The sequence below is a fragment of the Phyllosticta capitalensis genome, assembly GCF_038381095.1.
Source record: "Phyllosticta capitalensis strain CBS 128856 chromosome Unknown BKA78scaffold_2, whole genome shotgun sequence".
Classification (NCBI taxonomy): domain Eukaryota; kingdom Fungi; phylum Ascomycota; class Dothideomycetes; order Botryosphaeriales; family Phyllostictaceae; genus Phyllosticta; species Phyllosticta capitalensis.
The window spans coordinates 2,977,577-2,990,832 of record NW_027117440.1 but is presented as its reverse complement, the minus strand read 5'-3'; the positions used below and the strand labels follow the sequence as shown (position 1 = coordinate 2,990,832).

The 13,256-nt window shown below is 54.7% G+C and overlaps 4 protein-coding genes across 4 annotated transcripts; 1 reads left to right on the top strand and 3 right to left on the bottom strand.

Moving 5' to 3' along the window:
• Positions 1 to 919: 919 nt before the first annotated feature.
• BKA78DRAFT_307131 (uncharacterized protein) lies at positions 920 to 1,288 on the bottom strand. Its single transcript, XM_066887828.1, has one exon. The coding sequence runs from the start codon at positions 1,188 to 1,190 to the stop codon at positions 957 to 959; it is 234 nt and encodes a 77-aa protein (XP_066748321.1). The 5' UTR covers positions 1,191 to 1,288; the 3' UTR covers positions 920 to 956.
• Positions 1,289 to 3,074: 1,786 nt separating this feature from the next.
• Positions 3,075 to 3,986, bottom strand: BKA78DRAFT_350312 (thioredoxin-like protein; the record flags this gene model as incomplete). The annotated part of the gene is made up of 3 exons (XM_066890970.1): positions 3,075 to 3,290; positions 3,366 to 3,707; positions 3,813 to 3,986. 3 exons carry the CDS (start codon positions 3,984 to 3,986, stop codon positions 3,075 to 3,077), a joined length of 732 nt encoding a protein of 243 aa, XP_066748320.1.
• A 3,526-nt stretch (positions 3,987 to 7,512) lies between these two features.
• On the top strand, positions 7,513 to 8,506 carry BKA78DRAFT_86887 (uncharacterized protein). Its single transcript, XM_066893881.1, has one exon. It carries the CDS (start codon positions 7,855 to 7,857, stop codon positions 8,359 to 8,361), a length of 507 nt encoding a protein of 168 aa, XP_066748319.1. The 5' UTR covers positions 7,513 to 7,854; the 3' UTR covers positions 8,362 to 8,506.
• A 1,499-nt stretch (positions 8,507 to 10,005) lies between these two features.
• On the bottom strand, positions 10,006 to 12,247 carry BKA78DRAFT_330122 (uncharacterized protein; the record flags this gene model as incomplete). The annotated part of the gene is made up of 5 exons (XM_066889734.1): positions 10,006 to 10,399; positions 10,454 to 11,253; positions 11,307 to 12,004; positions 12,053 to 12,080; positions 12,134 to 12,247. The coding sequence occupies 5 exons, from the start codon at positions 12,245 to 12,247 to the stop codon at positions 10,006 to 10,008; spliced, it is 2,034 nt and encodes a 677-aa protein (XP_066748318.1).
• Between the last annotated feature and the right edge of the window lie 1,009 nt (positions 12,248 to 13,256).

Below are 13,256 nucleotides of genomic sequence, written 5' to 3'. Positions count from 1 at the left end.
TTCAAACCTTGCGCGCCGAGTGGCTCTTGAATCCTCTCCGTCTTCTTTTTACGCCCAGTGAGCGTTCGCAAGACGTTCAACGCTTCGTTTGGACAATAGTGTTCTCTCGTTGAGGATAGAATCGGCCTCGACTGAGCGGTCGACAGCACCACCAACCAGTACAGCGCATCGTCTCGTGCGGCACGACACCGGCCAGCTGTGCACACCCGCCTGCACAGAAGCCACGCAGAAGAATCTCAGACAGACCGCACTTGGTTGAGACAAAGACACAGCGCAAAAGAGCGGCGAGCCTGCTCGTCCGCTCAGCTTTCCCAAACGACCGGAATCTTGCCTTGGTCTAGCGCGGTACTCGTACATACGTGGGTACTGGAAAGTCGTCGTGGCGGTGTATAAGGCGCTTGTTCCTCGTTCCTCGTCAGTCCTCGTGAGTACCTCTGCCGTCCAGTCCTTCTCCAGCTTTGGTCCTGCACAACGGCCCGGGGCTGCAGCGTACCTTTTTCGTTGTTGTTCTCCCCGCCGGACACAGCTGACTCTAAGAAGGCTTCTTGCCCCCTTCCTGATTCTCTTCCGTCATTCCACGGGCAACCTCCAACATGATCAAGATCGAATCTTTGCTCAACCCGCTCTCCGAAGCCTCTCTTGGTCGGCACAGTCCGCCGCCGTCGCCACACCTGTCGGACCCTCACCGCTCAAAGGTGTCGAAGACGGCGGCTGTGTTTGTCAAGGGTGAGCCGAAAGGAGAGGTTCGCTACCCTCCCCATGAGGTTGACGACGATGATGAGCTGGTGAAGGAGCTCATCAAGTATCGCATCACTCCTTCCCCTCTTCGTGACATCAAGAAGTATCCGAGGCACATCCCTTACAACAGTGACAAGAAGTCGTTCCTCACCAGGACCGGTCGCGAGGCGTTCGAGGGTAGGTCATCTGTTGCTCGACTCCTGTTCCGTAGCCACTTTCTAATCCAATGAACAGTCTTCCAGTACACGTACAAGGTCCCAGGAGAAAGCACTGAGTACGTCGTCATGTGGGACTACAACATCGGACTCGTCCGCATCACTCCCTTCTTCAAGAGCTGCAAGTATCCCAAGGTAAGCAACCCACAGGCCAGCCGTTCGAGAAAATTGTTGACTTGTGGACCTGCAGACCACTCCGGCCAAGGCTTTGAGAATCAACAATGGCCTCGGCGCCATCAGCTACAGCATCACAGGCGGCGCCCTGGCGGCTCAAGGTGAGCGAACCACCATCTTTCTGCTGCGTTTCCAAGACTGACTTGCCGTGAACAGGTTATTGGATGCCCTTTGAAGCCGCCAAAGCCGTCGCGGCGACGTTCTGCTACCCCATCCGACACGCTCTGACCCCCATCTTTGGACGCGAGTTTATCGAAATGTGCACGCTGCCCACTGAGGCGTCGTACGCTTCCTTCAAGATTAGAGACGACATCGTTCGGGACAGCACACAGCAGACGGAGCAGTGGCGAAGTTTCTACTCGACGCCGCAGAGCGACCACGCGCCCAGTCCAACGCCTCTGGGCAGCCCGCTCGATATCCAGCGGCCGTCCTCGGCCGCCGTCGCCGACTCCTTCCCGCCGTGGAGTCCAGCCTCGTCTCGACAGCTACGCCGCGTTGTGACCCGGAGCGGTGGCATCCACCCCCAACTCCAACAGCAGTCGTCTCACTGCCACGACCATCATCGGAGCAGCAAACGTCGCGCCATCGGCTCCTCTCGCAATATCAACCGCCACAGCGACCACACACCTACGTCCGACACGGACGACGAGCGCTACACCATCTCGCCACAGGTCAGCCCCAAGGGCAAGACGTTCCTGTGGTTTAGTGCCGACGGGGCCCCATACACGCCGGCGCCAACACCTCGAGCGCGAAGAGCGGCGGCTGAGAGGGCTGTCAGGGGCGATCCCATGTCGATTGCCAACGTTGTGACCCACAACCATGACGACAACGATGTCCAAAATCATGGCGCTGCCTGCGGTAGCCCCGTGTCGACAGTGTCGACCACGACGGCGACGACGGCGACGTTGGGAACGGGCACAGGGGCAGGCACGCCGACCAGCGCCGCGAGCCCCCAGCACAACGCTTGGTACTCGTTCGTGCCGCGCAGCTGTTGGAGCGAAGTCGATGAGGTGGCTGCCAGCGACGTCGCCATGATGTCCATGTCCAAGCCGACACAGAGCCATCAACTCGGTCACTACCATGGCGGCATACCAACGAGCCACGTCAAGACATCGCCATGCTCTCCCAGACTGCTGCCTGGCACCACTCCCATGCCGCGCGCTGGCGCCGGCTCCAAGCGCAAGGTCTCCGAGTCTTCCAGCAGCGCCACTGACGACGAGATCGCCGCCGTGACGGCTCTGATGGATGGCTGCGTCGAAGATGTCAGTTCGCCGGTCAGCGTCATTTCTCCTAGGCTACCTCAACATCCTGTCCGACCGCGTGGTGCTATTGCGGCTGGCACCGCGGGCAAGGGAACGGATATGGAGGCGGCGCTGGCTTTGATTGCCATGGCGAGTGGGGGTGAGGAGGACGATGTCGTGGATGACGTGCGTCGCCGGAAAAGCCGCCGTGTGTCCTGATGCCTGTCTCTTTGCAAACACCTTTCCCTTGGGCTGCTTCTGGAGTCTTACGATCTTTGGAGCCTCTCTGTCCATACAGGCATGCACTCCCGCGTTCTGATTCTCCCTTTTATGTCGCATTTTCCACTGTCAAAAAACACGCCCCTTTGTCCGTTTGCTCATTTTGCTCTGTTGTTCGCAAGCGCCTTGGAAAAACAACCTCTTTGAGAAGCCGGCCGAGATTGACTCGGCGCAGGTATGGTGTTGGTTTGTCCCTTCTCTCTTTTGTCTTGCGTTGGCGTTGATAGTATAGATTACGTCGTTTACCACGAAGAAAAGTGCTTTTCCGGACTTTGAGTTAGTCTTCACGAATTCTCCCTCAGACGAGATCTCGTGAATCAAACCGTGTGTGTGCCATTCAATTTGTTTTGCAGCAGAGAAAGAAAGTCTCATGACGTCGCCAATAACCGGCTCACCTGTTCCCGTTCGCTGGCCTCTATGTCCACATCTACGCCTTCGCCTGTCTCATCGCCTGAAGCTTCGCCACAATGCCGCTGACAACTCTCTCCTCGTTCCAGTTGGCCTTGACACTTGGGTGCTCGATGAGAGCCTTAGCCCACTTGCCAAAGTTTGGCAAAGCCTCGAGCCCTTCCTTGAGACTCTTGGGAAGTTCGCCATGAGTTGAAAGGGCATATATGCGAAGGAGGAAAGGTGCAGTTTGAGTCTGCAACGCCGTCGTCAGCATTCATCCGCGGGAGAAAATGGAACGCATTCTCTAGGAAAAGGCCACACCACTCACCTCCGCGAATGTCAACTCCTTGCTCCCATCCACAAAGGGAGCGGCATCCTTCAACAAGCCCTCCACCTCCTTCTCAACACCCTTCACAATCTCCTGCGCCTTCGCGTCCGGATCCTCCGCCGCGAAGATCGAGCGCCACTGGCCACCCAGCTTGCTCATGAACGTGTCGATGAAGAATTGGATGCGCGCACGACGCAGCGGCGCCGACGGGTCGGCCAGCGAGGCGGGCAGCACATGGGAAGGGCGGCTGTCGGCGATGAATTGCGAGACGATACTCGATTCGTAGAGGATCTCGTCGTTGACGACGCCGTTGGAGAACTTGATTGCGGGGACGAGACCGCGCTGGATTGTGGGGCATGTTAGCTGGGGCAACTGTTCATGTTGCTTGCGGAGGCAGGTAGGCGGGTGGGGGCTGGGTGACTTTGAGCAAAGTGCAGAGGAACGAACCGGATTGATGTCGAGGTACCACTGCTCACGCGGCTTGCTGAGGTCAATGTAGACTTCCTCAAATGGGATCTGAAGCTCGCTCAGCAGGATGTGGACGCGCTGGCACCACGGGCAGTCCGGGAACGTGTAGAAGGTGATTTTGGGCGCGACGTGCGGGTTCTCGAAGCCGGTCATGTTGGATGAAGTTGGGTGCTGTTCTGCGATGACAACGATTCAATTGGGTTTCAAGAGATGCAATTGATGGCGTTGGCAGACGGGCCGAAGCTGAATGGTTATCAATTGAAAGGAAGTCGCGACGCGATGGATGAGATGGATGGCATCATGCATTGCAAAGCGGACAAGCGGGGCCCCGCGGAGTCTCGGCGTTAGGAGATAGGAACTGGCGGTTGGTTGCAAATGCAGAAGCCGCTATCCAACAGGCATCTTCCCCTCGAGCGTTCCCGAGCAACACAGTGTGGGGGTGCGGGAAAATTGTTGGCTGCCATTGATGGTTGTAGGTAGTAGAAAAGTGTGAAAGGGTTGGGATGGGTCGCCAGAGAGGTAAGCTTCATGCAAGGGTTGCCAGATACGTCATCAACATGGATACTTGACACGCGCCATGCGAGAACATCGAACTTTCATACAATCATTCGAACCACTGACGCTGTAGACGCATTTGTTTGCAAATGTAAGAGCCATTGGTGCCACGATAGTTAGTACCACTTGATGTTCAGTCGCAGGAAAAAGTCGATGGCAAGAAGGAAGCTCGAGATGCGCTAGCCCAGAATGGCAAGAGCTCGCCTGCTCCCTTCTAGGAGCATGTCTACCACAAGTTCCCAATGGGAACAACGCAATCTAATCTAGCACCAGGTAAGAGTTGTGGGCAAATTGATGTCCTTTGAATTTCAGCAGTCAGGGGCAACAGCGGGAATCTTCATCTGCGCAAAATGCCTAAAAGTGGCTGTGTCCTGTTTCTCGACGCGCAAGACGCTCCTGGAGGTATCGAGGTCACGCGCATCCCGTGATTCAGGACTTGTGCGCACTCTTTTTTTTTTTTTTATTTAATCAGCTGTTGTCCAGCCTAAGACTGGGTTCCATAAGCTTCCACAGTCAAGTGATGGGCTACGCATCCACGTACCTTACCGATTCATCTGACTGTGCTGTCATTAGTGGTGATTGCAGGCGAACTTGCTTTTCCCAGAGTTATCTAGGGCAGCTTGAGACAGCACATGCCCATAATAACGGCGATTTTCGACGTGATAATACCGGTTTCGTCGTTATTACGTCACATGATAGATATAGAACTGAGAAACTAGGAGGCCCAAAACCAAAGAGTAGTTGCGTGAGGAGTGATCGTTCGCCGCGCACAGTATCCCTAGCCAAGGTCGATTTGACTTACTCTTGGCAAGAATCCTGACATATGGAGGTGTTACTGCTCGAGGATCGCCTTTATATACTCAAAGTGCACGGGTTTTCAAATGTTTATGTCCGAATGTATGAGGATGACGATAACTCCCTAGACGTATAAGTACTGCCTTAGGAATCTTGTCTCTAGTTGTGCCAGTTTTACGGCTGGCTGAGGCGCGACAGACTCTTGGTACACCTGCACTCTTCCGTTGCTTGGAAGTCTCCGACAATTTGAGACATTTCAGGAAATTCCGGCAGGCAGTCAAATGGGAGGTGACGGCGCTGGGTAGTCCACTGAGAGTAGTCATCATCAAGCAAGACTTCATCTTGGTCAACAGATGTTGGTCCCCATCTCTTCGCAATGGTGGGAGGGAAATGGCCGACTCAAATCTGCGGACTCTGTCGCGGCCAAGGAGCCCAAAGAAAGAATAAAGCATGATTTGTTTGATTCCATCCCGCCGGAATCCAATGTCTTCTCTTACCTAATTTTCGAACGGGCGGCGGAGATGCAAACTCAGCCTCGAACAAACACAGGGCTTTTATACCTGCCATCGACCGGCAGAAATCCGAGACCGCCGCTGTGGTGATCGCGCGCTTCTGAAGCCAGCCGGTCAGGCGCGTGTCCTGCTGGCTCTGGTATGTATATAAGTTCCCGCCTCCACATGCCCAGGTCTGCAGAATCGGTCCTGAGCCTTCCAGCGCTGTGGCTCTCATAGCTTTGACAGTGGGCAATCCAGATCTGCGACTTGTCTCCGCCTTCGGGACATCAATTTAACTCTGGTTTCTGGATGCTCTGGCTCCCGAGCCTCTCTTCGGAGAAAGGCACCTGCGTTTCGGACAACCTGCCAAAATCCCGGCGGCATTCTCCATCTGCCCATGGCTTTGATCACCATCGTCGTGCCTTGCAGCTGCAGCAAAGTTAACTTGTGAAAAATTTTGCGCCGATGTGCTTCTCCTACCGCCAATCCACCGCGACGCCACCGGGCCCAAGAACAGTGAGGAAGGTCCCTGGCTCCGATCCAGAAGTGAAGCGTTTCTAGGAGCTGGTAGAAGAGAACACTGCGAGCTTAGCGTCGCCTTGGGCTCTTCCAATTTCAAGGTTAGAGATGCAGCATTATATAACCCAAACACTGCACCAAATGCGCTATCTGTCGCAGCAAGTCCGCGTGATGGCTGTTCCGAGTGCCTTTACAGCCTTATCAGTGACACGTGAAAGTTTGCCTGAGACCAACTGAGTCTACGGATGAGTAAACACACAGTCCAGCACATGCCAGACTCAAGCACCTGCCCACAAAAAAATTCAGATATGGCAAACTTCGGGGAAAAGCAGCCGCATTCAAAAAAGCTCTTGCCCCATGACTAGCTATTGCGTCAACTGGTCGTACCAAGTGGGACCAGAGGGGGAAAAATCCGTCAGTTCCAATAGTTCAGGTCAGTTGAGGGCAGCGAACAAGCAGCCCAGCCCACACGAGTAGAGAAGCGCCGCAGCGGAGGAGATGCGTCCGTAGAGGAAGGATTGATGGAGAGAGTCGAATAGCGGAGCCCGCTGCTGGGCTGCTGTCATGTGAACGTGTCAATCTTTGCAATGTCACGGTGCGATGCGCGCCAGACGGGCGGCAGGACAGACGGAGCCATGGAGGCAGGCGGTCAGCCAGCGGCAAGAATTTGGCAAGGGACAATGGACAGACCTGTCATCTGACAGGGTACAGGCCGGCGACGGGCCTTGTCGACAGGCGTCGAGTGGACACAGGGCGCCGCCGTTGTTCCTGGCCAGCCCAGATATGGAGGTCTGTGAGTGCAGGAACAGCAGGCTGGCGTTTTGGCATGTCACGCCACGAGAGCTCTGGGTCGCACTGACTGGACCGTTGGATGCGGCGCTTTTTTACTCGCAACCATGCCCTTCTGCAGGTACGGGGCCTGCATTTGGCGGATGCCGGGCTGGCTCTGCCGGTCAGGAAGTGGTAGGTGGTGAGGTGGGTGGCACGCGCGTGCGTCCGTCCGCACCCGAGTTCTGCACGTCCGTCTGTCGGAGGAGGGGAGAGGAGGGAAGGAGGGGGAGGGGGATCAGCATCGGACTTGGACGAAGGGAAAGACAGAAGACGACGACAGCGATGACGAGGACGAAGACGAGAGCACGGCAAATGATGGATGGTGTGTGCCGTGTGTTCGCGGTCTCAATGCGTTCGATGTGCCTGTTTGCGCTCCCACTCTCACCTACCCCTTTCCCAGTTCCACCAGGGCAAAAGGCTGAGGCTCTTCCGAGTTGCGCGATGATCTATTTGAGACACTCGAGGGCAAGTTTTACTGCCCGTACCCCACCTCTTTCACCCCTCACTGTCTGTGAGTCGACCTGTTGGCCTGTTGACTACGACCGTACGTCTTCGATTGGTTCGAGCTTTCTGAGACGCCTTGACATGGAGGTCCCATTGTCCGAATCACGGTCCAATGTCCACGGACACTGCCACGCGCGGTGGCTGACCGCCCGGCCGCTAAAGGGCACATTCGAGGAAGGTGGCGATGAGCTTTTTGGTGGTGAGGAGGTAGGTGGTGTGTGCTAGTGGCAAGGCTATGACCAGGTCTAGCATGGCACAGGCCCGTCCTCTTGCCGTTTCGAAAACGGACGACGCAAGAGATCGACCGACAGAGAACCAACACCATGGTTCAATACTACAAGCGATATTTGCGTTGCCTTCGCGAGCCGACGAGCGAGATTGTGTGCAGCGGACGAACGGAGGAGCAGGGAGAGAGACAAACGAGCAAGGAGATAGGAGGCGTTGCGACATGTTCGCCGTACAGAACCTTGGGACAAACAAAGCAAGAGGAATTGGGTGGACTGCTTCAAAGTGGATACTTGGGATCCCACTGCAACTTACAACGTTGCAGGGCGCTTGTTGATGTTGCAGTCGGCATCGCCGTCTCAAGACCGAGTGGATTGCGAACCACGCCGCGCAGGCGCATTTCGAAAGTGTCTCGGAGGATGGATGTGGTGTTTGCGGGGGCAAATGGATTGCTCACAGCGCCCTCCCACTGTGGCCTTGCTCACAATCCAAGCTTTTGCTACTGCCATCTAGAGCACCGAGACTTAGGGCCAAGCCAAGATGCTCTGTTTATTTGGGCCCATGCTTCGACTTGGATAATCTTTGCTGCGCCAGTCTGTCCATGACTTGGAGTGCTTTGCGGCATCGACGGCTGCCTGACAATGAGACTCGTCAGTCAAATTGGCAGGATATTTTTGTTCTCTCGCAAAGGACTCTGCCGCCATCAATAAGGGATGAGGTCTGAATTTGGCCAACACCGCGAACGAAACCAAAAATAGATTTCCGTGGAGGTGGTCGTCGGCGCCGTTGGTGAATTTTCAGGGTCCAAAGATTGATTTTTCCTTTTTTTCATTCGCTCGGGAGCACGCCGAAGGGTTGAAGAGTGGTCTGATTGGTGAGCAGATTAAACCTCCGGATGTTTATGCTGGGAGGCACTACGTCATCTGCACCAATTTCCTTTGGATTGTGTTTTTATGCGCAAATGTTCGATGCTTTCGAAAGACCGACGCGTCCCGGAGACACCGGCCTTGGGGTAGACGTGTGCCTCAATAAGGGGGAGGCTTCGGATTCGGAATCATTGGTAGCCTTGAACGATCGGCCAGAACCATTTACGTGCGTGTCGACGACTTTTTGGGTGGTGAGGGGGCCAAGGAGGTCGGATGAAGGTCAGAGACGGATAAGGGGGTGGTTAGGCGTGCAAGCGAGGTCTCGCGGAAGACATCGGCGCCGGCCAAGGCAGCGGGACAAGCGACGGACAAGCGAAGGGGGCGGAGCGGAGTTTCGTATCCGTTTCGTCCTCCAGCAAGACTCTCTCTTGTTTCTGTTGACGGAACGGCAAGACGCGTCATGCACGAAGCGGACGACGGTTATTAGGGACAATACCCATGCCCCGTCCATGCTGCTGGAAATTCCATGGCTGTGGCGTAAATCTGGGTGAGCCTGCAGAATCTGGCTAATCCCCCGCATTGAATGCCCTACAACGGGCCTAGGCGAATGCCCGTAATTGCTGTCGATCACTGGCTGCTAGACGCACCACCAGGCACGTGGAGAACGTCAAAACTTTGTTTAGACCACCGGAGATGAGCGTGGTTGTGTCTGTCATGCTGTCTTGATGCAGTAGGAAAAAATATGGTGTGCTGGAGTTGCGTATGTGCAAAGATGGTATCGCTATGTCGCTGTTGATTTTCAGTGTTGAAAAAATCTACGAGTATTAGTACAGCTAAGAAGTCGAGGCAAGAAATGCAATGCAACCAAGAAATGACAGAAACGCTTGTAGTAATACAGATGCAAGAAATGCAACCTTCTTTTTCCAAAAAATGACCCGTAGCCTGGCCTTGCTATGCAATAGATGCGATGCCATTTTCGCGTCCAAACGCCGTTCCCCATGATGTGTTTGATTTTGAGCAGGAAATGATGAAAAGGAGATTGACCAAAAATCAAAATATCGAGCCCTAAAACGAGATCCCGATTCCACTATGAAACGCCGCGCTGATGGTATTGTGAATGCAAACTGCTGAGAGATGTAGACCTCGAAGATCCTGAAACAAAGGTAAATGCTGAAGACGGCGGATGAGTACTCCTTGTTCTGTCCAATGCAGTCCGCTCGAAGGTAGATGCGCAAAATGGCGCATTGCCAGTCAGACCAGTTCCTGTCTTGCGTAAAGATGGTTGTGGCTGACTTATTAAAATCTCATAAACTCTTCGTCCTCGAAACGGGGGAGTACTGCCTGCAGACTCGCTTGGTGACCGGCACCTATGCTCGCCCTTCATTAAAACTGTTGTTGATGGTCAAAGTTCCACGCATATTCCGGACTGGATTCGTAAATCATCGCCTCGCTGAACTGCATCTGCGCGATTTCCTCGCTCGTGGCGCCAAGTCCGGGCACCTCATGAGCTTTGCCGAGATCCATTTGCATTTGCTCGACGCTCGGGGTCTGGACTGGAGATTGTCCTTCGCCGAGTTCCATTTTGTCGAAAATTCCTTTCATGTTTTGCAAGTCTTGTCTTGTCTGGTCCGGAGGCGGGGTGCTGCGCTCTTCGGTAAAGGCACGGATGCGGCGAATAATATTCGGGAGTCCTTCGTCGTTGGGCAACCACCAGCGTGAGACATCGATTTGGAAGGCGTGTGACATGTGGAGACGGAATGAGTGTGGATAGATATATCTGTGCAATCAGTCAGCTAACAGGACCACTGCTTCTATTCCTAGTTAAGCTCACCCTCCAGATTCAATTTTCGCAAACTTGCGCCTCCCCCAAGTTGTGTGCTTTTCGTCCTTTGGCAGGTTCAATATGCCCATTCCAATGGAAGCTTGCATCTCAATCATCATGCCTGGGGGACTCTGGGGGTGGTGTTCGAGAATTGAAAACATCTTGCAAATGTTCATAGCCATCTCAGCTGCCTGTGGTGGAGGTGGCTGCCTCAAGATGCTGCAAAACTGCGTCTTGAACATGAGAGCAATGGCCCAATAGTCTTGGAGAATAATGTTCATCGGGAAGAGGTCGTCCTCGTAAGCAAACTCTGGATCAAAAGGGTCAACGATGTCATCGGGACCCAATGGCGGACGACCGCCAAAGTCTTTCAGATGCTTGGATGGATCTTGAAGAGCCGGATCAAGCTGCTCGGCCCATTCGTCGAATTGCCGGTCCAAGGTCATGCAATCAGCGACAAAGGCGTCGTCACTGACCTGACCCTTGGCCTTTCGGGAAAAGAGCGAGGCAGAATCCACAGCAAGCAGCCTGCACTGCGCCAGCCTTTCGTCAAACTTGCAACCGACATCGTGAGGTCTATCCCGACACTGCTGGGCATAGAATTCGGCACAAGAGAGGAACCATTCGCGGCTCAGGACTGTTTCGGAACCCGAAAGGATACCGACCATGAGGTCGTAGCGAGCGTACCAACTCATAACCCTTCGAAGTGTTTCGTTTTGCATGATGCTTTGCGGTGTGTACATGGAGGTGATTATTTCGAATGCTGCCTTTTGGTGTCCAATAAGGTTGACGTAGTCTCCGAGATATTCCTGTCCAAATCATCAATACGAGCGCAGATCGTTCCGATGTCGCCAACACGCACCTCGATTGTCGCCAGCTGCAAAATTGTCAGCAAAGTGGCGGGTGTTCGTCTCTGATTGCGCTGTAGGGAAAGCAAAAGTAGCTGCACAGATTTACTGTAGTAGCTCAAAAAGTCTGATATTCTTCCATTTGGCTTGCTCAGGGCGTGGTGATAGGCAGCAAAGCCAACGACGGCGTAGAGAAGGTGATCGTTGTGTGCGGCAATCTCAAGTAGTGTCGTCCGCATGAAGTCTGCACTATCGTACTTGAGCGCGTAGTGATGGCATGTAATGTTGTTTCGGAACCAGTCGAGATAGTAACGCACATCTGCGGGCAGGTCTGTCCAGGTTCGATCAATGGGGGATTTGCGCAAGTTTGAGCGGCTCGATTTGCGCGATGGGACACGTCGAGGTAGAACGTGGATTGCCGCCAGGCTCGAGTTTTCAGTAGAGGGCGAGGGGCTCTTGTCGACGGTGAGGCAAGGCGAATTGGAAGTCTCTCGATCACGGCGGCTTGCGGTCGAAACGCTTCCCCTACTGGTCGACACCTCTGCAGCAGTCTCGTCTTCATCGAGGATTGGAGGTAGGGCTGTCCTGCTTTCCTCGTCTGCAGAAGAAGTACTTTCAGGTGAGCCAGCCTTGGCTCTGGATACACTGCGGTTCGACTTGTTGGCAGATGATGGCTCCGGATACACGCATTCTCTGTTCCCCTTGCGACATCCTGAACATGGTCAGCCGAAGTGACTCAAATTCGATATGCTGTACTCACTTTCACAGATAGGATGAGTCTCATCACACTGTCGTAGACCTTAGTTGGCAATGTTCAAATGCACAGCACTTCCAAACATACCTTGACCCTTCGGTTCCGGCAAGTGTAGCAGCCGCTTCGTGTCCTGCGGTGCTTCACTTGCTCGTTCCCAGAGGCCCTTCGTCTTGCCCTCGAAGAATTGGACGCAGGAAGCATGCCCCTAGTTCCATCGTCGAGATCGGCGTAGGCTTGGTGGAGGCTTTCGGAGGAAAGAGTTTGATATTGTTGCAAAGCAGGAGCGTACGCGGAGTGGGGAAAGTTTTCCAAAGGCATCATGGGATGACCCGGGTTGACGTTGTAATAAGGAGGCATCGGAGGCAGGTTGTTGTAGTGGCCAGCCATGGTTACTGGTTGGTTGGAGAAGCCAGGTTGATCGAGATAGTCAAACGGCTGTGGCGGGCAGACGGTTACCAACGTCATGTGGGCCAGATCTGCCAGACAGGGAACGACGAAATGCTGAAAGGAGTGCGGTTGGAAAGGACGAGGATCGATGCCCGACGGGGACTGGTGACGGTTGAGGGCGAGTGATGGAATGCGCGCCACGAGATGTATGTATGTTGTGTGGTCGTCTTTGGGGGGAGCGGTTCCCTGCTAGGCAATCCCCGTGCAGGTGAGAATAGCGGCGTGTAAATATACCGACCGGGAAGGCCGTCAAGACCCTAAGATTAGTGAGAGCTAGAGACGGGCAATAAAGGCATCCAAAGGCACTGTACGCGTGCGGGCAGCGTGGGGACCGGTCCTACTCCACGGCCGTAAAGTAGGGCAGTGACTGGTCTGATGGTCGTGGGTGCGTCCCGGTCGTCCTCGTTCCTGAGCGGCGCGGTGGGCCCCAGGGCCGGTACGGGCGGGTAGCCTTGCGCGATATGGATCATCTGGCAAGGGAGAAGAGGCAGGCTTGGGATGGGCCGTTTCCGCGACATGCAAAAGAGACGTTCAGCGCTCTCTCTGGCGCTTTTGGCGTCACCGAGCAGCGGCCGCCCCGCCTTCCCAGATGGTCGACCGGGGCCCGATGCTCCCAACTTCTCCAACGAGCCTCCGGGCGTTGGGACCCTGGCCGCGGATCTCTCGACGGGCACTGAAGATAATGGCAAAGAAAGAGGAGGGAGAAAGAGAAAAAGGGCGTGCACAGGCTAGTCGGCCGGCAGGTGGACGAATGGCGGCCAGG